Source organism: Suricata suricatta, chromosome 13 (assembly GCF_006229205.1).
Source record: "Suricata suricatta isolate VVHF042 chromosome 13, meerkat_22Aug2017_6uvM2_HiC, whole genome shotgun sequence".
Lineage (NCBI taxonomy): Eukaryota > Metazoa > Chordata > Mammalia > Carnivora > Herpestidae > Suricata > Suricata suricatta.
This window is the reverse complement of record NC_043712.1, coordinates 25,914,467-25,936,828: the sequence shown is the minus strand read 5'-3', so window position 1 is coordinate 25,936,828 and position 22,362 is coordinate 25,914,467. Positions and strand designations below refer to the sequence as shown.

Here is a 22,362-nt window from a genome sequence, read left to right as displayed (position 1 = left end):
AATTGCGGAGTCCCCACCCCCAGTCCGGATCGCGGTTGCAATGGGGAAAGGAAAAAAAATAAAAAGCAAAAAACCGAGACTCTCTTAGTTTCCGATAGCCCAGCTCAAGAAGCTGTGCGCTCCTGGAAATCCGCTGGGAGCTCCCACATTCTAAGCGCGCGCGCCCGGGCCTCCACCCACCACCGACTCCTGGCTGAGGGTCCTGTCGGTGTGCGTCTTATTTCTTCCCTGTGGGGACCCGGAATTCGAGCAGTCCGTGCAGGGGGCGGGGTGTGCCGTGGAAATGCGGTCCGTGGTCCCGTTCCCAAAACCAAGTTCGAATTGCTCGCGCCCGGCTCAGTCGCTGCTCGGGTTGCTCCCTCCGCGGCGCGCGCCTCTCCAGAGCAGCCGCTTCTCACAGCCACAGGCACCTCTGATTCCCCGCCGAGATGGCTTAGGGCTGGAGGCTATTCCTTCTCTTGTGCCCGCTGCCCAGCAGTTATCTATGGAGTGGGTTTCTGTCTCCATGCGCAGCTAAGCGTTCTATACCTCTTGCCCAGAGACAGTTCTATGAGCGCGTTCCGACTCTGTCTCTTCCCTTTGTCTCCTGGGCGCCACGCACTTGCGCCACGTTGGGCTGGGGATCTTACCTCCCCTGCCCGTCCGGGCTGGCCCGTCCTCGGATCTCCCCCGTTTGCCCCCACTCACTCAGGTATCTTTGAGGTTCTATTCCCTCTGGAGTTCGTATTTTCTCCTTCCGCTCTCTCAGTTGAACGTAATATCCTTCTCAGTTCGAAAAACGGTGCGGAGGGAGTTTACAGAGCGCCTTTCCTCTCCGCCATCTTGGCTCCACCTATAAACATTTTAAAGTTAAACAGGAATATACTATGGAATACAACTCAAAATTCACTTTTTTTTAAAAAAAAGATAAAATACAACATTTTATATTTGGCATGCCTTCATTTTGGGCTCTGTTAAGTTCACTTTCTTCCATTAGAGATTATTTGAGAAAAGTTTGAGAAGCATGGATTATCTTTTGGCTCCTCAGGATAAGGAGTTTTCATGAAATAGTGTTACTGTGGAATAAAGCACAGGGAGACTTGAGTGGTTAAAAGGGATTAAAGCTGAAAAGAGTCTGTTGGATTTTGAAATGAAGAGGTATTTGGTGACCTTGGTAAAAGCAGATTCAACGGACTGGAAAAGAATAAAAAATGATTATAATAAACTAAGGTGAATAAGAAATTGAAGACAAAGCATATAAACGATTTTAAAGGGATATAGAGAGAGTATAAATAGAAACAACCTGGGAGAGAGGTTTGGCAGTATCTGACAAAGTTGAAGATTCATATATCTTGTGACTTGTTAATTCCATTTCTAGGTATAACCTCTAACAGTCTCCCAACATGTGGTACAGGGACCAACTTCACCAATATCTCTTTTTAAAAATGTTTCAGTAAAGTAGCATTTTTTTTTTTTTTAGATTCCTTCAATACCCAGGCTACTAGCTTACTCTTTCATGTAAATACTCTGATTTCTCATCATTATTGTATGTGGTCTTTTATTCAGAGCCTCCAATCTGAAAATGGGCTAAAGGATCATATTCAGAAAGTTAATCTGACTGACAATACATTTTCCAGAAATACAAACAATAATTTCAAAGGACTATTAAATTTACAAAACACTTAGGAACAAACTCTTTAAAAAGTTTACTGAAATATAATTTTCATGTAATAAAATTTACTTTTCTAAGATTACATTTTGATGAGTTTTGACAAATTTATGTACCTGCATAATTATCACAATTAAGATACGGAACATTTCCATTACTTCAAAAGGTCCTTGTGCGCTATTCCAGTAAATCCCAACTACTGCTTATAGCGGTAGGGCACCACTTACATTCAATTTTTCAGGTTTCATATAAATGGAATGATATAGTATGTATGTTTTGTTCAACATAATGTTTTTGAGATTTACTTATGCTATTGCATATTCCTTTTTATTGCTAAGTACCATTATATATCCCAATTGGTTTATCCAATTATCTGTTGACAGATTTTGGATTGCTTCTAGTTTTTGATTATTTGAATAAGGTTATTATGAATAAAGTTGCTATGAAAACATGTACTTCATGTGGACATGCAATTTCATTTTTCTTGGGATAAATAACTAGGAGTGGAGTTTCTGGGTTATATGGAAAGAATATGTTTAACTAAAAAAAAAAAAAAAAAAAACCAAAAACTGACACACTGTTTTCCAAAATGGTTGTACCCATCATCATTACTACCAGCAGTGAATGAGAGTTCCATTTGTCCTATAACATATGTCAGTCTTTAGTCATTTTATATGTATATAGTGGTATCTTATTGTAGGGTTTTTTGCTTTTTGTTTTTTGTTTTATTTCTCTGATAAGTAGAGATTTGAGCATATTTTCATGTGCTTATTGGTCATTTATATTATCAGTGTTTGTTCAAATCTTTGCCCATTTATGAAAATTGGATTGTTTTTGTTATTATTGACTTGTAACATTTCGCAGCATGTTCAGGATACCAATTCTTTGTGAGATAACTGAATTGCAAATATTTTTCTCCTAGTTTGTAGCTTTCTTATTTCCTTCATATTATTTTTAGAAGAGTGGAAGGTTTTAGTCTTGATGAAATTCAGTTTATCATATTTTTCTTTTATGGTGCTGCTTTTTGTGTCCTATGTAAGGAATTCTTTCATATACCAAGGTGATGAAGATTTTTTTTTACCTGTATTTCCTTCTTAAAGTTTTTGTCTTTACATTTAGGTATGGGGTCCATTTCAAATTAAGTTTTATGATTGGTGTGAGGTAAGGGTCAGGTTTATTTTTTTCATATGAAGATGAATTTGTTCTAGCACTATTTGTTGAAAAGACTATCCTTTCCCCTCATTGAAGTATATTGACATATGTGTTCAATATCAGTTGCCCTTATATGTGTGGGTCTATTTCTGGACTATATTCTGTTCCATTGATTTCTATGTCTGTCTTTAGCCAATACCAAATTGTCTTACATAATTATAATTTTAGAGTATGTCTTGAAATCAAGTAGTATAAATACTTCAATTTTATTCTTTCTCAAAATGTCTTTGGATATTTTAGGTGTTTTACATTTTCATATAAGTGTTGGAGTGTCACTTTCTAAAAAAAATAAATAAGCCACAAAGCTTCCAGGGTTGTGACTGAGATTGTGTTGTATTCACAGATCCGTTTGGGAGTCACATCTTAAAAACATTGAACTCTCCATTCATCAGTATGATATATTTCTCCATTTATTTAGCTCTTCTTAAGTTTTTGTGGTTTTCATTGTTTTACATATATTTTGTTAAATATATCCTGAAGTAGTTCATATTTTTGGGGTGCCTTTATAAGTATAATTAAAAATTTTTTAAAACTTTTCAGTTTACATTTCTTGTATATGGTCTTATAGTTGATTCTTGTATGTTATTTTTGTATCTTGTGACCTTGCTAAATTTACCTATTGGTTCTGGTATATTTTGTGTAGATTTTTTTAGCATTGTCTATATATGATCTTGTCTATAATGTGATTTTACTTTTTCCTTTTTATTATGGATGCTGTTTATTTCTTTTTATTACCTTATTGTCCTGTTCAGAATCTCTAGTACAATGGTGAATAGAAATGGTGAGTTAGAGTGAACATCTTTGTCTGTTTCCTGACCTTAGTGAGAAACATTCATCATACGTTAAGTATGATGTTCGCTGTAAGTTCTTATCAACGTACTTTAGCAGGTTGAGGAAATTGCCTTATATTCCTAATTTGGTGAGAATTTTTATTATGAATTGGTGGGAATTTTGTTAAATGTTCTGCGTTGGTTGAGATGATCATAAAGTTTTTTCTCCTATACTTTATTAATATAGTTATGAATTTCTTGTAGTTTGTTTCCCTCTGTTCTCTTTTTTCCCCCCTTCCCATGTATTCATCTGATTATTTCTTATATTCCACATATGAGGGAAATCATATGGCATTTGTCTTTCTCTGACTTATTTTGTTTAGCATAATACCTTTTAGTTCCATCTACCACATCTCTCCATTCCTCGGTCCATGGAGATTTGGGTTCTCTTCATAGTTCTCTTCAGTGTTTATAGTTTACAAACATTGGGGTACATGTACCCTTTTGAATCTATATTTTTGTATCCTTTGGGTAAATACCTAATAGTGCAATTGCTGAATCTTAGGGTAGTTCTGTTTTTAGTTTTTTGAGGAACCTCCATACTATTTTCAAGGGGCTATACCAATATGCATTCCCACCTGTGCAAGAGGTTTCCCTTTTCATCCTCTATAACACCTCTTATTTCTTGTGTTGTTAATTTTAGCCATTCTGACAGGTTTAAGGTGATATCTCAGAATTATGATTTGTGTTTTCCTGATGATGAATGATGTTGAGCATCTTTTCATGTGACTGGTACCCATTTGGATTGTCTTCTTTGAGAAAAGTGTCTATTTGTGTCTTTTGCCCACTTCTTAGTTGTTTGCTTTTTGGGTGTTAAGTTTGATAAGTTTTTTTTATAGATTTTGGATACTAACCCTTTATCAGATATATCATTTGCAAATATCTTCTCCTATTCTGTAGGGTGCCTTTTAGTTTTGTTGATTTTTTTCCTTCACTATGCAGAAGCTTTTTATCTTGATGAAGTCCCAATAGTTTCTGTTTGCTTTTGTTTCCCTTGCTTTTGTTGACATGTCTAGTAAGAAGTTTTTATGGTTGAAGTCAAAGAGGTTGCCACCTGTGTTCTCCTGTAGGATTTTGAAGGTTTCCTTCCTCACATTTAAGCCATTTTGAATTTATTTTTGTGTATGGTGCAAGAAAGTGATCCAGTTTCATTCTTCTGCATGTTGCCATCCAGTTTTCCCAACACTGTTGAAGAGAATCTTTTTTCCATTGGATATTCTTTCCTGCTTTGCTGAAGATGAGTGACCATATACTTGTGGGTCCACTTGTGGGTTTTCTATTCTGTTCATTGATCTGTGTGTCTATTTTTGTGCCTGTACCATACTGTCTTGATAACTACAGCTTTGTAATTTACCTTGAAATCTAGAATTGTGATGGCTCCAGTTTTGTTTTTTTCAGCATTGCTTTGGCTATTTGGGGTCTTTTCTGACTCGATACAAATTTTAGGATTGTTTGTTCTAGTTCTGAAGAATGCTGATGATATTTTCATAGGGATTGCATTAAATGTGTAGATTGTTTTGGGTAGTATAGATATTTTTAACAATGTTTGTTCTTCTGATCCATGAGCATGGAATGCTTTTCCATTTCTTTATGTCCTCTTCAGTATCTTTCTCAAGTCTTCTTTGGTTTTCAGAGTACAGATCTTTTACCTCTTTAGTTAGGTTTATTCTGAGGTATCTTATTGTTTTTGGTGAAATTGCAAATGAGATCGATTCCTTGATTTCTTTTTCTGCTGCTTCATTATTGGTGTATAGAAATGCAACAGATTTCTGCACGTTGATTTTGTATTCTGTGACTTTGCTGAATTCATGTATTGGTTCTAGCATTTAAAAATTAAAAAAAATTTTTTTTTTTTAATTTTAAGAGAGAGAATGTGAGAGTGTGAGCAGGGGAGGGGGAGAGAGAGGGAGAATCCCAGGCAGACTCTGTGTGTCAGTGCAGAGTCCAAAGTGCAGCTCAAACCCACAATCTGTGAGATCATGGCCTGAACAATAGGATGCCCAACTAACTGAGCCACCCAGTGCCCCAGTTCTGGCAATTTTTTTGGTGGTCTTTTGGGTTTTCTACATAGAGTATCATGTCATCTACAAATATGAAAGTTTGACTTCTTCCCTGCCAATTTGTATGCGCTTTATTTCTTTTTTTTGTCTGATTACTGAGGCTAAGACTTCCAGGGTACTATGTTAAATAGAAATGGTGGGAGTGGACATCTTTGTCTTGTTCCTGAGCGTAGGGGAAAGGCTCTTTATATTTCCCCATTGAAGCTGATATTAGCTATAGGTCTTGCGTATATGGCCTTTATGATGTTGAGGTATGTTCCTTCTATATGTACTTTGTTGAGAGTTTTTATCAAGATAGATGCTGTATTTTATCAAGTGTTCTTTTTATATATCTTGACAAGATCATATGTTTCTTATCCTTTCTTTTATTAATGTGGTGTATCATGTTGATTAATTTGTGAGTATTGAACCCGCCATGCAGCCCAAGTATAAATCCCACTTGGCCAGTGTGAATAATTCTTTACATGTACTGTTGAATTCGATTTGATAACATCTTATGATGATGTTTTACATCCAGGTTCATCCAGGATATGTATTGGCCTGCATTCTCCTTTTTAGTGGTGGTGTTGTTTGATTTTGAAATCAAGGTCATGATGGCTTTGTAGAATGAGGTGGAAGTTTTCCTTCCATTTCTGTTGTTTTAGAACAGTTTGAGAAGAATAAGGATTAACTCTTTGAATGTCTGGTAGAATTCCCCTGGGAAGCCATATGGCCCAGGACTCTTGTTTGTTGGGAAATATTTAGTTACTGATTCAATTTCTTTTCTGGTTATGGATCTGTTCAAAATTTTCATTTCTTCCTGTTTAAATTTTGGGAGTTTGTAAGTTCCTAGGAATTTGTTTACTTCTTCCAGATTGCCCAACTGGTTGGTACATAAATTTTTGTAGTATTCTCTTATGATTGTTATTTCTTTGGTTATGATCTACCTCTTTCATTCATGATTTTATCTATTTGGGTCCTTTCTCTTTTCTTTCTGATAAGTCTTGCTAGGGATTTATCAACTGTGTTTGTTCTTTCAAAGAACTAGCTCTTAGTTTCGTTGATCTGTTCTACTGTTTTTTGTTTTTATATCATTTCTTTTCTGCTGTAATCTTTACTATTTCCTTTTCTTCTGGTAGTTTTAGACTTCATTTGTTCCTTTTCTAGCTCCTTTAGGTATAAGATTAGATTGTGATTTGGGACCTTTTTTGATTCTTGAGATAGGCCTGAATTGCAGTATACTTTCCTCTTAAAATTGCCTTTGCTGCATCCCAAAGGGTTTGGGCTGTCATGTTTTCATATTCATTGACTTCCCTGCATTTTTTTTTATTTGTTTTTTAATTTCCTGAATGAAATTAATCCATTTATTCTTTTGTAGGATGTTCTTTAGCTTCGATGTATTTCTAGGTTTTCCAAATTTTTTCTTGTGGTTGATTTCAAGTTTCATAGCGATCTTTATAGTATAGTATGATCGTGATCATTATGTACTTGTTGAATGCTGATTTGTGAGCCAGTATGTCATCTATTCTGGAGAATGTTCCATGTACACTTGAGAAGAATGTGTATTCTGCTGCCTTAGGATGAAATGTTCTGAATATATCTGTAAACTCCATCTGGTCCAGTGTGTCATTCAAAGTCATTGTTTCCTTGTTGATTTTCTGCTTAGATGATCTGTTCATTGCTGTAAGTGGGGTTTTAAAGTCCCTTACTATTATGGTATTATTAACAATAAGTTTCTTTATGTTTGTGATTAGTTGATTTATATATTTGTGTGCTTTCAAGTTGGGGGCATAAATGTTTACAATTGTTAGATTTTCTTGATGGATAGACCCATTAATTATGATAGAATGCCCTTCTTCATCTCTTGTTGCAGTCTTTGTTTTAAAGTACAGAGTGTCTGATATAAATATGGCTCCTCTGGTTTTCTTTTGGTATCCATTAGCGTAATAGATTTTTCTCCATCCCCTCACTTTCAATCTGCAGGTTTCTTTAGGTGTAAAATAAGTCTCTTATAGGTAGCATATAGTTGAATTTTGTTGTTTTTAATCCATCCTGATACTCTGTGTCTTTTAGTCCATTTACATTCAGAATAATTATTGAGAGATATGAATTTAGTGCTATTGTGTTGCCTGTAGAATTGGTGTTTCTGGTGATATTCTCTGGTCCTTTTAGTCTTTGTTGCTTTTAGTCTTTTTTTTTTTTCCCCCTTCCACTCAAAGGGTCCTTAAAATTTCTTGTTGGACTGGTTTAGTGGTTATGAACTCCTTTAGTTTTTCTTAATCTGGAAACTCTTTATCTCTCCTCCTATCCTGAATGATAGTCTTGTTGGATAAAGAATTCTTGGCTGCATGTTTTTCACATTCAGCATGTTGAAAATATCCTGCCACTACTTTCTGACCTGCCAAGTTTCTGTGGACAGATCTGCTGTGAACCTGATCTGTCTTCCCTTGTAGGTTAAGGACTTTTTTTTCCCCTTGCTGCTTTCAGGATTGTTTCATTGTCTGAGTATTTTGTGAATTTGACTATGATATGCCTTGGTGATGGTCAGCTTTTGTTGAATTTAATGGGCGTTCTCTGTGCTGCTTGGATTTTGAGATCTGTATCCTATCCCAAAGAAGGGACATTTTCAGCTATAATTTGCTCACATTAACCTTCTGCCCCCTTTTCTCTCTCTTCATCTTCTGGGACTCCCTATGATATGAATGTTATTCCTTTTTAATAAGTTGCTGAGTTCTCTAAGTCTTGTATTGTGATCTTTGGCCTTTGTATCTTCTTTTCAGCTTCATTATTTTCCATAATTTTATCTTTTGTGTCACTGATTTGCTGCTCTGCTTCGTCCATTCTCAATGTCATTGGAGCCATTTAATATTGTATCTTGATTATAGCATTTAAAATTTTGGCCTAACTAGATTTTAGTCCTTTCATCCCTGCAGAAAGGGATTCTCTGTTGTCTTTTGTACTTTTATCAAGCCCAGCTAGTATTCTTATATTCGTGGTTTTAAATTCTAGTTCAGACATCTTACTTATATCTGTGTTGATTAAATCACTGGCTTTGATCTCTTGCCTGTTTTTCCTTTTGGGGTTAGTTTCTTCATCTCGTCATTTTGTCCAGAAAAGAAAAGAAAAGAAACACACACAAAGAAACAAACAGAAAACTAGATCATGGGTGTGTTTGGCTTGCTTATTAAAAGGATCTAGATCTAAAAATAAAAAAGATAAAATAAAATAAATATATGTATATATAAAAACATATAAATAAAAAATAAAATATAATAGTAAAAAGTAAAAAAATAAAGGAATTGAAAAATAAAACAAATGAAAAAAAAGAATTAAAGTAAAATGGGAGTTGAATCTAATTTCCCCTAGAGCTGAAGCTTTGCACTACTATGGCAGTAGACTTGGTACAAAGGAGTTGTTTGTGCTGGTCTTCTGGGGGAAGGAACTTGCTGCACTGATTCGCAGGCTCCTTTTAGTGGAAAAGCGCCTCAGGGTTGCAGGGGTGTGGGTCTTGATGTAAGTGGCTCTGGCCTCCACTAGGTGGTACTGTTTTGTCCGCTAAAGGCTTTCAGCTATGACGGATGGAATGAATATGGCCAGCTCCCCTTCCGTTCTTTAATCCTGGAGCTGAATGTTGGCACTCGCCAGGGAAACCTCACAGAAGAGCAGTTAATCACCCCTCTTATGTTTTTGGTGTCCATCAGAACCCCGAATTAACCCAGCCTGTGTACAAGCTTTTTTTTCTTTTATTATTTCAGGTGCATGACTGAATTTCAAAACTTCAAATTTTAGGGATTCCCTGGGCCAGACCTGTGCTGCTCCTCTGGGTCAGGGTCTTGCCAGGCTTTCGTCCACCCTGCAAAAAAGCAGTGGCGTGACTGTGCTGCTGTGCAGAGTTTATGTCAGAACAGAGCAGAAAGCAGGCACCCCAGCTTGCAGCCCTCAACTTGAGTGAGTCCCCTCTCTTATGCCTGCAAACAGCACAACTCTTTGGTGCTACCCCTCTTTCTTGTGACATAAGTGATCCTTAGACCATGCTGTCACTCCTGGGATTCAGTCGCTTCGCCACTTGAGCACCTTTAAGCCAGGCACTATCCCCACCATATTGGAATGCTGAAAGTTCAGATTTTGTGCTCTGCTGTTTATAATACTTTGTTATAGCCTCCATAAGCTGTTTCCCTCCCTGGTTGGATCCAGAGTAGTCTCTCTCCCTGTAAACTCTGCACCTTCCAAATGGTGTTGTGCTTTCTACATGTAGTCTTGCAGTTTTTGTTCATTGAGACCTCCAGTTGTTTTCTTTGGTGTTTAGAATGGTTCAGTCTAGCTGCGTTCAAGGGATGAGACAGGCTTAGGGTCTCCTTACTTTTCTGCCATCTTAACTCCACCCTCTCTTCTCTCTCAAAGTCAGCCCTACTAGATGTTTATCAATTTCATTGATTTGGTAGAAAGACCCAGCCTTTGGGGCACCTGGATGGCCCAGTCCGTTAAGTGTCCAGTTTGGGCTCAGGTCGTGATCTCACAGCTCCTGAATTTGAGCCCCAGTTTGTGCTGACAGCTCAGAGCCTGCTTCAGATTTTGTTTCTCTCTGCCCTTCCCTTGCTTGTGCGCTCACTTGCTCTCTTTCTCTCTCTCAAAAAAAGAAAGACCCAGCCTCTGGTGTCATTGTTTTCTGTTTTATATTTCACTAGTTTTAGGTCTATATTGTGTCCTGGTTGATGTTTGACTCTAACACTTTTTTAAAAATTGCATGGAAGAAAGCACCACGGACAAAGTAAAAGTACAGTTGTCAAACTGTGATAAAAGTACTTGCAACATATATCTTTGACAGCTTGTATTTGTAATCCATAACAGCCTCTTAAGAAAAAGGTTACCGGGTCAAAAATCTGTTAGTATATTTTTATTGAGATTGTTTAAATTTATAAATCTACTTAGGGAGGCAGTTATATTACACAGAGAAACAGAGTGATACAGGAGTGAAGACAGAGCCAGGAGATTTTCTTTAATATTTAGAGAAGGAAGATTCAGAATGGGAAACAGGAAAGAAGTTGTGAATGGAGCAAGGGGAAAACCAAGGTACAGTTCAGATGGTATGTTATTCAGATGGTATGTTATTGAAAACATGAATGAGGACAATGTTATTAGGCCCTTTGAAGGGTACACATGAGCATATAAACTTTGAATAAGACCCAAACTGTGTCCTTAAGATGATATGAAGAGAAATATAAGACATATCCAGTATGCTTTTAAACTTTATGAGGATAGGCACTAGGTTTATCCCTAGCAGTTTGTCTAGTATGTGTAGTAGATTTTAAATTTATATTTGTTGACTGATAAATCAAGAGCCTCTTTTATTTATCTTTTAAAAATTTTTTTAATGTTTTATTTATTTTTGATGCAGAGAGAGACACAGCATGAGCGGGGGAGGGGCAGAGAGAGAAGGAGACACAGACCCGGAAGCAGGCTCCAGGCTCTGAGCTAGCTGTCAGCACAGAGCCTGACGCGGGGCTCGAGTCCACGAACGTGAGATCTGACCTGAGCTGAAGTCGGAGGCTTAACTGACTGAACCACCCAGGCGCCCCAGGAGCCTCTTTTAGAGGTCTCTCTGTATATAATTCTCCCATACTTAATTATCTAAGACTGTACTACCAGAAATGAATAATTCACTTAGTCAGTTTATTGAAAAGGACATTTATAAAAATGGAAATTTTGGGACACCTGGGTGGCTCAGTCTTAAGTGTCTGACTCTTGCTCTCAGCTCAGGTCTTGATCTAAGGGTTGTGGGCTCAAGCCCCGCATTGGGCTCTGCCCTGGGTGTGAAGCCTACTTAAAAAAAGAACTGAAAATCTTAAGATTTTAATTTATTTGGCAATCATCAGGTTAATACTGATGATGAATGAGTGGTATCATCAATGAAAGAAAGTATAGATTAACAGAAAACATGGTTGAATATGCCACTTGCCATTGCGAGTTCATTCAAGGGCAAGGAGACTCACTGGAGGGTGTCCAAAAGGTGGAGTTGACATATGAATGGCACTGCAAAGGATTGTTTGGATCTAGGCAGGTAGAGATAGAAAGAAGTATATTTTAGGTGGAGAGAGATTAATAATGCAAATTTTGTTTATGTAGATACATTGTATAATCTTTCAGTTGTTCATGTGAGGTAGGAGTTATATTTATTGGTTGTACTCTCCATTCTAGACACTGGAGGGTCTAAAGAACAGTAAGTGCTATTTGTGCCCTTGAAGAACTCAGATGTATGCCACATTTGTCTGAGCAGCTTTGAAATGATATGATATGAAATATTACATAAAGAATATGGTGGAACTTTAAACAGTTTCTTTACTTCAATTAGTTTATAACTTAGGATATGTTGTAAATATCAGATTGTTGTTAGGGTTTCTACTTTCTTTTCTTTATTTCCCTTTTTAAGCAAGAGACCAGGAAGTCAAATGCTATTTAATTTAGTAAATACACTACTTCTGTTAATGGTTTACTAAATAAGGAGACAGTTTTATCTTTTATTTGTAAAAGAATAAGGATTCATTCCATTTGTCACCATTATATTTGTGTCACCTTGCTGAATCAAGACCTGATAAGAGGCTGAATTCATAGAAGTTTGTCCTTGAACCTCATAAGTCTATCTCAGCAGTAATTTCCGATGCCAGTAACACTTCTCAGCTGAGTGATGAGTCTGCTGGGAGTGGAGATTCTATTAAAACACTCGACTTTGAAAAATACTATATACTTCATGTTCTCAGGAAATACTTTAGATCTTGACAGTCTTTTCTTTTAGATTTTGTAAAAAGACATCGCTGTTTTCCTGACAGTGGACCATTGTTTTTATCCAAATTCTTGATTTATCTTTTATTGGCAGTCCATGAAGTCAAATTATGACCAAGATAATTATGCATTATAACTATTTATTCTAAAGAATAATTTAATTTAAAGAAGTTCGTCTTGGGGCGCCTGGGTGGCTCAGTCGGTTAAGCCTCCGGCTTCGGCTCAGGTCGGATCTCACGGTCGTGGGTTCGAGCCCCGCATCGGGCTCTGTGCTGACAGCTAGCTCAGAGCCTGGAGCCTGCTTCCAGTTCTGTGTCTCCTTCTCTCTCTGCCCCTCCCCCTCTCATGCTCTGTCTCTCTCAGTATCAAAAATAAATAAAACAAAAAAAAATAAAGAAGTTCGTCTTATATCTTACCCAATAATGACATAAACTTGTGGATCAACCTTATATTTAGACTCTCATTTTTTGTATGTTTTCAGGTGATCACATTCACATTCATGCCTTTACCTTTAACTTGTATGGTAATGACTTCCAAATTTATATCTTTTACTTAAGTATTTGTGGCCATACCTCCATCACTGCATTTACTTTTTACTGTTTTGTAATTACTGGTTTACTCTGTCTCTGACTAACTTGTCTTTGCCTAATCTGTAAGGACTTTAAGGACAGCAACTATATTCTGACATTTTCCTGGCAGCCAGGTGTAATGCACAAGCAGATTATTATAATCCTATTGATAGTTAGTTTTAGGTTTTGTTAATGCTGTTCTCTTTGGGGTTTGCCTTTCTAGAATATGACCCTTTTTGAGTCTTAATTTAAGCCTGAGCTATATCCCTAGGCAGTTCCACTTTGACTATCTTTGTCTCTAACCTTCAGCTGACTGCTGAAGTGTCTGCTCCGCTTTTGGCCTTCCAACTGTTGCTTTGTACTAGGTTTCTGAAATCTCTTTCTGTGTTTGCACAGTTCAGGGTTGATAAACTTCTCCAAGGTAAGTTATGTGTGGATCTTTGGGCTCACTTTTTTGTGGTTCTCTCATTTTTGAGCTGTATTTCCCTCAAGTCCTAGATGCTTTGGCCTTCTCAGACGGCAGCCTCTGTCTCCTTTGCCCATTTGACTCTTCTGTTTGCTATTCTCCCATGCTGTGAATTAACACATATCATTAAAAGAAAAAAGCCAGATGGAATGTGGAGCTCACCTTGTTTAGTTAACTTTTCTCTTAGGAATCCTAGCATTGATTTCTTGTTCTCCAGTGCCTTTTTATGGCTGTTTTGTATATTTCTGTTTTTAATATTGATTTTGGTGAGAGACCGAGTCTGATTTGAGGCATTTATTTAGTCATGGCTAGCTTGAAGCCCATGTGCATGCATTTTTTAAAAAGTTTGTTATTTTGTTTGTTTATTTTTATTGATGTCAAAGTCACATAACAGAATCAGCTGTCTCTTAGTATACAATTCTGTGACATTTTGTACATTCACAGTGTTGTGTGGGCATGCATTTTTAATTTATTTAAATGATAGTGCATTATGGCTCTTGTTCTTTGTCTCACTTTCACCTAACAGTTTTTTAAAGAATTTTCCCATATTACTTTTCTATTTATTACTTTTAGCAATTGAACAGCATGGGTTTCACTTATCCATTCTCCTTGATGGACACCTATTCTGTCTCCTCACTACCTAGACTGTTTTGTAGTTAGTAAGAATTTTATTCCTGATTCCATTTTCTTCAAATAAGATTAAGTAGGAGCCTCTTGTGGAGATTTGATTCCATAAATTTCTAATTTGATTCATTATCTTAGATTTGTTAGAAGAATTGTCTCTTTGAAATTCTTGGGCTTTTTAGGAATCATTCTAATCCTTAAAACTCTGCCGCTAGATCCTTTTGTACCAATCTAATTATTTGAACAAATATGAACATCTCTGAACACTGCATTTTGCCAAATAAAGACTTGGTAGCACATTATAGTCTACCTCCTAATGTCTTATATAATATTATATTAAATATAATATATAATTACACAATATTTTTATATATTATGCATTATAAATATAGTCTCAATACATTATATATAACAACATATATGCTTTGCATATAAATATATGTATATGTATATAAATATACATACAGAAAAAATTGAATGATTAGACACTTTGTACAGTCTCTCCTAAAGGTGGTATTCTGCAGTTTACTGAAAACTCTGTGACTTTGGATAATGATAGAATACGGTGTATTTAGTGATTGAACACAAAATCTGGGTGTTCCAAACTGCTTTACTGCTTATTAGGTCTATGACTTTAGGTAAGTTACTGAACCTGTCAGCCTTGGTTCACATCTCTGTGCTGAGAGCAATAATGGAGTAATTGTTGGATTACATTTAAAGAGGATAAGATAGGGACACCTGGGTGGCTCAGTTGGTTGAGCATCTGAGTTGGGCGCAGGTCATTATCTCACAGTTCGTGAGTTTAAGCCCCACTTCAGGTTTGCTGGTGTCAGCTCAGAGCTCACTTCAGATCCTCTGTCATCCTCTCTCTGTCCTTCCCCTGCTTGCGTGCATGCTCTCTTTCTCTCTCAAAAACAAACATTAAAAAAAAATAAAGAGGGTGAGATTATATAGAACACTTACTAAGGTTCTGGCACATGTTAAGGGCATAGTAATGATAGCTGTTATTGATTGGTGTTGACTGTAGATATTTTTTCTTCCTATTTCCTTTGAATACTAGATGTACTTTTGTGGTTATACTGCTCATTTCCACCCAAAAATATGGTACCTTGTGTTATTGTTAATGAGTTATGTTCTTTTCCTTTGCTTAAGCGTAAACTTACAGAGAACAGAGATTTTCTAGAACCTAGCTTAGGTTTTCTTCTTCTAAAGAGTAAATAATGCATTTTAGCTCAGAAACAAACCCATGCACATACGGTCATTTAATTTACTACAAAGGAGCCAAGAATATATGATGGGGGAAGGATGGTCTCTTCAATAAATGGTGTTGGGAAAACTGGAAAGTCACATGGAGAAGAATGAAACTGCAGTCCTGTCTTACCCCATACATAAAAATTAACTCAAAATGGATTAAAGACTTGAAACCATAAAACTCTAAGAAGAAAATATACTGGTAAACTCCTCGACATCAGTCTTGGTGATGTTTTTTTTGGATCTGACACCAAAAGGAAAGACAACAAAGGCAAAAATAAATAAGTGGAACTACATTAAATTTAAAAAGTGTACAGCAAAGAAAACTGCCAGCAAAATGAAAAGGCAACCTACTGAATGGGAGAAAATACTTGTAAATCATGTATCTGATAAGTGGTTAATATTTAAAATACATAAAGAACTCATACAGTTCAATAGAAAAAAAACCCCCAAAAATCCAATTAAAAAATGGGCAGTTCTGAATAGACAGACATTTTTCAGATAAGACATACAGATGCCCAACAGGTACATGAAAAGACACTCAGCATCACCCATCATCAGGTAATGGAAATCAAAACCACAAAAAGGGTATCACCTCACACCTGTCAGAACGGCTGTTATCAAAAAGACAAGAAATAACAAGTGTTGATGAGGATGTGGAGGAAAGGGAACGCTTGTTCACTGTGGGTGGGAATGGAACTTGGTGCAGCCACTATGCAAGACAGTATGGAGGTTCCTGAAAAAATTAAAAACAGAACTACCTTACTAGCTATTAATTCCACTCTGGATACTTATCTGAAGAAAATGAAATAACTCAAAAGATATGCATCCTCATATTCACTGCAACATCATTTATTATAGCCTGGGTAACAGAAACAACATGTCACTTGATGGATGAATAAAGAAGATGTAAAACACGCATGCATGCAAGCATGCACACACACGTACATACATATATACTGGAATATTATTCAGCCATACAAAGAATGAAATCTTGACATTTGTAACAACATGGTTGCAGGATATGTTGCTTGAGGACATTAAGCTAAGTGAAATACGTTAGAGACAAGTGTTACATGATTTCACGTGTATGTGAAATGTAAAAAAACAAATGACCAAACAAAATGAAACTCAGACATAAGGAGTAGATTGGTGGTTGCGAGGGGCAGGGATGAGGGGAGTGGAAGGGATGAAGGGACTCAAAAACTACAACCTTTTAGTTACAGAGTAAGTCATGGGGATGTAATGTGCAGCATGGTGACTATAGTTAATCATAATGTATTGCATATTTGAAAGCTGCTAAGAGAATAAATCTTAAAAGTTCTCATTACACAAAAGATTTGTAACTATGTATGGTGACCTGTTGTGATCATTTTGCAATATATACAAATATTGAAACATGTTTTATACCTGAAACTGATATGTCCATTATACCTCAATAAAAAAATTTGTAAACAGTGAATACAAATGTGTTTTTTAATCTTTCTCTCTTTTAAAATTTACTTTCTCCTCTCAGTTTTGAGAAACAGAAGACATTTGTATTTAAATTCAAAATTGAACTTTCTTTTTCCAGATAACCATGATGATTACAGAGACCACTACTCTGCCTTTTACTCCCTTTGAGGACACATTGAGCCGGATGCTGTTCGGCTGGCAGCAGCAGCTCACATCATGTGAAAAGAAAAGTGAAACAAAATCATCTTTTAATGATACTGGTTCATCGACCTCAAAACCTGTAGCTGTTGCTTCAGATACTGTTAAAAAGAAACATACTAAGAAGACTTAGTAAATTTACTGTATGAGCACTAAAGGCAGACATTTTTTTCTTATCTACCTGACAGATTGTGATAAATATTTATATGTAAATGATGTGAAATAAAGTTTATATATAAGGAATGAAGGTGACAAAAAGAAAGAACTTCTTTCTATTTCAGGGAGATTGTCTCTTTCTGGATTGTAATTTCTGAGTGTTATGAGTGTATCATGTGAAATTGTTTTTCTAAGTTATACATAAAAGATTCTATTGTGATTATTTTAATAGCTTTATATTGATAAAGGGGGCTTGGTTTTTTCCTAGAAAAAGTAAACTTGGTACAATTACAAACTAATAAAAATTAAAGGTTTTTTTTACTTAGGTATTTTCATACACATCTTTTATTTGAATCTATCTGAGCTTTAGTTCTGCAAAATTAAACTTGTACTTCACATGATCAGTATTATTCCTAGATATGAAAAACAATGCTTATTTAATTTTGAGCACTGGGAAAAGTAAACCTTACCTAAACCACTTTATATATGAATGAAAATAAATGCTTAGTTTATATTTCAGATAGAAACATTGTATTTTTTAAAAAATGTACATTAAATAGAAAATATTTGAAACTTAATTTTTAAAAATATTTTTCAGTGAGAACAGAGTGTTGGTATGAGTCTCAATCTGAAGTCTGTTTCATGCACTTGTTTATAATGTTCCTTTTTCTCAAAATAAAATTGAGGGGTGAAATTTTTAATAAATTACTAAGCCCATGTTTTGTAAGTTTCATTTTAGTAATTTATTTTTTTCTCTTTAAAACATTGATTTTAATCGTAGAAAAAAATCATTCTTGTCAGCTTTTCACATATTCTTTTTTCTGATCTTAGTTGGTCCAACTGCATTGATAATAGTGTCTTAATGATTCAGCAAAAAGTATTTCAGTTTAAAATTTTTCCCTTATGTCTTGTTTCTAATGGATATTTTTCAGTTTTCTAGTTGAATGTCTTACTAGTTAGCATATGGTTATGTTATGTTTTATATCTACATATATGATTAACTTAAATCTACTTACCCTTTTGTGGAAATGCTCGACTGTAATGAGGATTGTCCGTAGGCATTTGATATTAACCAGCTAACTAGGAAGAACCATAAACTGAAACCTTGCATGACAGTTCATTTGAATGAAAAATGATGTTAAATCAGTCTTTTTTGGCCAAAAAAAAAAAAAAAAAAGAGAAGAAAAAGTATTTAACTAAATAATGTTAAACTTCCTTGTTATATTTTATAATGTAAAAATCTAGTTATAGAATTTTAAAACACTGTAACTAACATGAGTTTTTTCTACCAAGACCATGAACCTAGTTAGTATGTGTGTAAGGTATTTGGGGATGGCATAGAAGTTTTCAAATCACATTGAAGTTAGACATTAAAATTTTTTTAATAAATAAATATAAACACAAAGAGGGTACTATACTTATACCTGTTAAAGATTTTTGGGGGGCAGAACCTTTGATAACCTTGGGATGCTAAGACATTTATTTTTAATATTGTGTCAGAAAACACTAAAATCTTTTGAGTTTTGTGTTGTATTTGATACTCTTGTAGTTAAAAACTTTCAGAATTAATATGTTACTAATTATTGACTTAGCTTTGAAGTCTGGATTTAACTATAGTTGAAATGGTAGGAATATTGTTTTACATTTGTATTAAAGACAAATTTATTAAAGTAAGTTATTTAGCACCAATGGAGTATTACATTATTTTTATGACTTTTGTTTTATATTTTTCTTGAGTTAGTAGTTGAGAACTCTGGCATTTTGACTGATTTCATTATACAGCCAGTGATTACTGTCCAAATGAAATATTGTTACAAACTTCATTAATCTAGTCATGCATCTTGGACACTTCAAGGTTCTTAGATAAAAGCTATACTGGAGAACATGGATTAGGCTTGAAACCTCCCACTCTGAATCTACTCATGCTGCCTAGGGACTTGATTAGATTTGCAAAGCAGATTGTTTAAACTTCTTTCCTAACATGTAGCATGAATGAGGCCTATGAACCTATTTCACACAGCCAGTCATAGGGAGTTAGTGAGAAGGTCAAGACCTAGTAGGTCTCCCCAAGTAAGAGGAGACAAGATGCTGGCAAGAACATGGGCTGACTTGGCTCTGTGGTTTCATCCTCTAGTAAAATGTGGCCAAATTAATATCCAGTCCTGATTTATCACATCAGTTACTCTTTGCTGAGGGAGTAGGGGCTGGAGGTATGTGGAGTAGATGGATTTCAGTAGAAATTCCAGTTTCCCTCTAGGCAGAGACCAAAAGGTGGAGAAGAGAGAAGAGGGAACAGATCCCTCTTTACTGTGCTTTTTTATTCCTTTGAGGCCAGACACTATTCCATTAAAAATCTCCCTCACAGTACAAGTGGATTGCAGTTGACTGATATGTTGAAATGGAATAATGTGTTCATGAATGCTCTCCTCCTTTCCACTGCTTTCTTGGAGTTTACATTCCACTAGTGGAGAGACTTAAATGTGTTCTTGTGGTGATACTAAAGGTTATGAATAAATATTAAGCAGGATAGAAAGTGAGGGACTTGGAGGTGTTTGTTGAAATAGTATTGCTAGAGAAGACTTCTCTGTTAAAATTGTATTTTAGCAGAGACCTGAAGAACACATCAGGGAGCAGGCCAGGCAGACATCCAGGTAAGTACCAGGGTCTTTCAGTTTCTTTATATACTTGAGTTAGATTATGTACTTTTTTCCCCTAAAGATTATTGTACTTCTTTTTCTTTTTGTAATTTATTTTTTATTTATTTTTGAGAGACAGAGACAGCGTGAGCAGGAGAGGGTCAAAGAGAGGGAGACACAGAATCCGAAGCAGGCTCCAGGCTCTGAGCTAGCTGTCAGCACAGAGCCTGAGGCGGGGCTCAAACCCACGAACTGTGAGATCATGACCTGAGCCAAAGCGGAAGCCGGACACTTAACCGACTGAGCCACCCAGGCGCCCCTGTACTTATTTTTCTTAACTACAGTTTGATGCTTGTTGTTTTTAACATATACATACATATGTATATACATATACATATATATGTATATATATATAAATAATTTGTTTTTACACTTTTGAGGCAAAATTTGCACACAATGAAATACACAAATTGTGAGTGTACATTTAAATAATTTTTTTACAAATGCATACAACTAGATATCCTAAACTATCAAGATACTGAACATTACCAGCACTTTGGGAAGTTCCTTTCCAGTTAGTCTGCACCACACCCCCTCATATGCCCCAAATTGAATAGAGTAAATAGGATCAAGCAATATATTCTCTTTTACATAAGACTTCTTTCCTACTCAGCATAATGTTTTTGAAATTCATTCATCTTATGTTGCATTTATCAGTAATTCATTCCTTTATAATTGCTTAGTAGCAGGCATTCTACTATATGAATATGCCACATTTTGTTTATCCTTTTGAATAAGTTACTAATGACCATTTTTGTTTGAGTCTTGCAGTGAGCATATATTTTTCTTTTTTGGAGGCAAATAACCTAGGAATAGAATTATGTTTAGTTATAAAAAAAAAAACAGACCTTTTTTTCCAAAATGGTGGTGCCATTTTACATGCCATAAGTGTATGAGAGTTCTAGTGCTCTACATTCTAACCAAGGATTAGAATTGTTAAATATTTTAGTTTTGCCCATTTTCAATAGATTGTGGTTTTTATGTTTTTAATTTGTATTTTCCTAATGATTAATGATATAGAGTACTTTGTGTGTGTGCTTATTGGCCATTTGTTTATTTCCTTCTGTGAAGCATCTTCAGATCTTCTGTCTGTATTTTATTGGGTTTACCTTTATATTTTTATGTTATAGGGGTTTTTATATGTTATGGATATAAATTTGCACATATTTGTCATATGAATTTTGCACATTTTCTTCTCTGGCTTACCTACTCATTGTTATAATTATGTATTTTATTTATTTAAAAATTTTTTAGTGTTTATTCTTTTTTGAGAGAGTATGTTAATGGGGGAGGTAGAGAGAGGGAAGCACAGAGCCTGACACAGGACTCGAACCCACAAGCTGTGAGGTCATGACTTGAGCCGAAGTCGGCCACTTAACCAACTGAGCCACCCAGGTGCTCCTATAATTATGTATTTAATGAGCAAAAAAATATGGTTTTTAATATTGAAGAAATCTAATTTCCAGTATTTTATTTTATAGTTACAGTTTTCTGTATCTTAAATTTTTGCTTACCTCCAAGTTATTTGCCTGAGGAACTCAAAATAAAGTAGTACCTAGCTTTTATTCTGAGAAACACTTAGAAGAGAAACACTTTATGCTGTCATGTAAAGTAATAATTTTCTTATTATTCAGCAAGGCACTTGGACCTAATTTTTGATTCTGCTTCTTGAAACTCATTGGACACCTATGTGTGGTCACTTTTTCTGTGCTTCTACTAGTTTGTATATTACAGGAGTTCAGCATTTTTCTCTTTGGTTAGGGACTTCCTATGGGCAGGCTTGACCTTGTTCCAACACAATCCTGATATATAGAAGAAGATGGTGAATAAGAATGTGATAATAGAAAATATTTTAAGAATGAAGTAAATCTCTAAGCTCAGTGTAGGTATAGGATTGGTTGGGAAGGTAGTGGTCCATACTGACACATATAATCTAAGGGTATATTTGTGGTGACTTTCACATGGCAGTGATCTGGTATGAAAGCTTTAGATTAATTTACATGGGAGACTGTCAGGTGACCCATTATGGTAGTTCTGTGGCATGCTTAACTAGAGATAAGAAGTATTACTTTCTTCTGTGTTTAATAAAGATATTTAAGATTTAATTGGGATCAAGAAAAAGTCAGTTCATATGGTAGGATTAATCACCAAACAATAGTTGGTTAGGGAGACAGGATTGGAAGGACTCCTGCCCAACAAGTACAGTAACTTCATATGTATTTTTAAATTATAGTATTGTTAAAGAGAATAAAGTTGATGATGGGCATTTGTATTTCTATAAACATTTTGTGTAATCATGCAAAGTTTACTTACAAATCCATTCTAATCAGAAAAGTATATTGTAAACTGAGACTTTCCTTGAGAATAATACAAAATGAAAGGATTCTGTTACAGTGGCTTTTAAATAGCATTTTAATGTTTGACACCTTAGCTGTGAGAGG

At 35.5% G+C, this 22,362-nt stretch overlaps 1 protein-coding gene across 3 annotated transcripts in view; it reads left to right on the top strand.

Annotated features, from left to right (window-relative positions):
- The window catches only part of TMEM38B (transmembrane protein 38B), a 58,630-nt gene extending 39,716 nt beyond the window's left edge, over window positions 1-18,914 (top strand). For all 3 annotated transcript variants that reach the window (XM_029921038.1, XM_029921037.1, XM_029921039.1), the window contains one exon: window positions 16,990-18,914. In XM_029921038.1, coding sequence (XP_029776898.1) covers window positions 16,990-17,202 — 213 coding nt within the window. In that variant the 3' untranslated portion in view covers window positions 17,203-18,914. The remainder of the gene's footprint in view (window positions 1-16,989) is intronic.
- The last annotated feature ends 3,448 nt before the right edge of the window (window positions 18,915-22,362 follow it).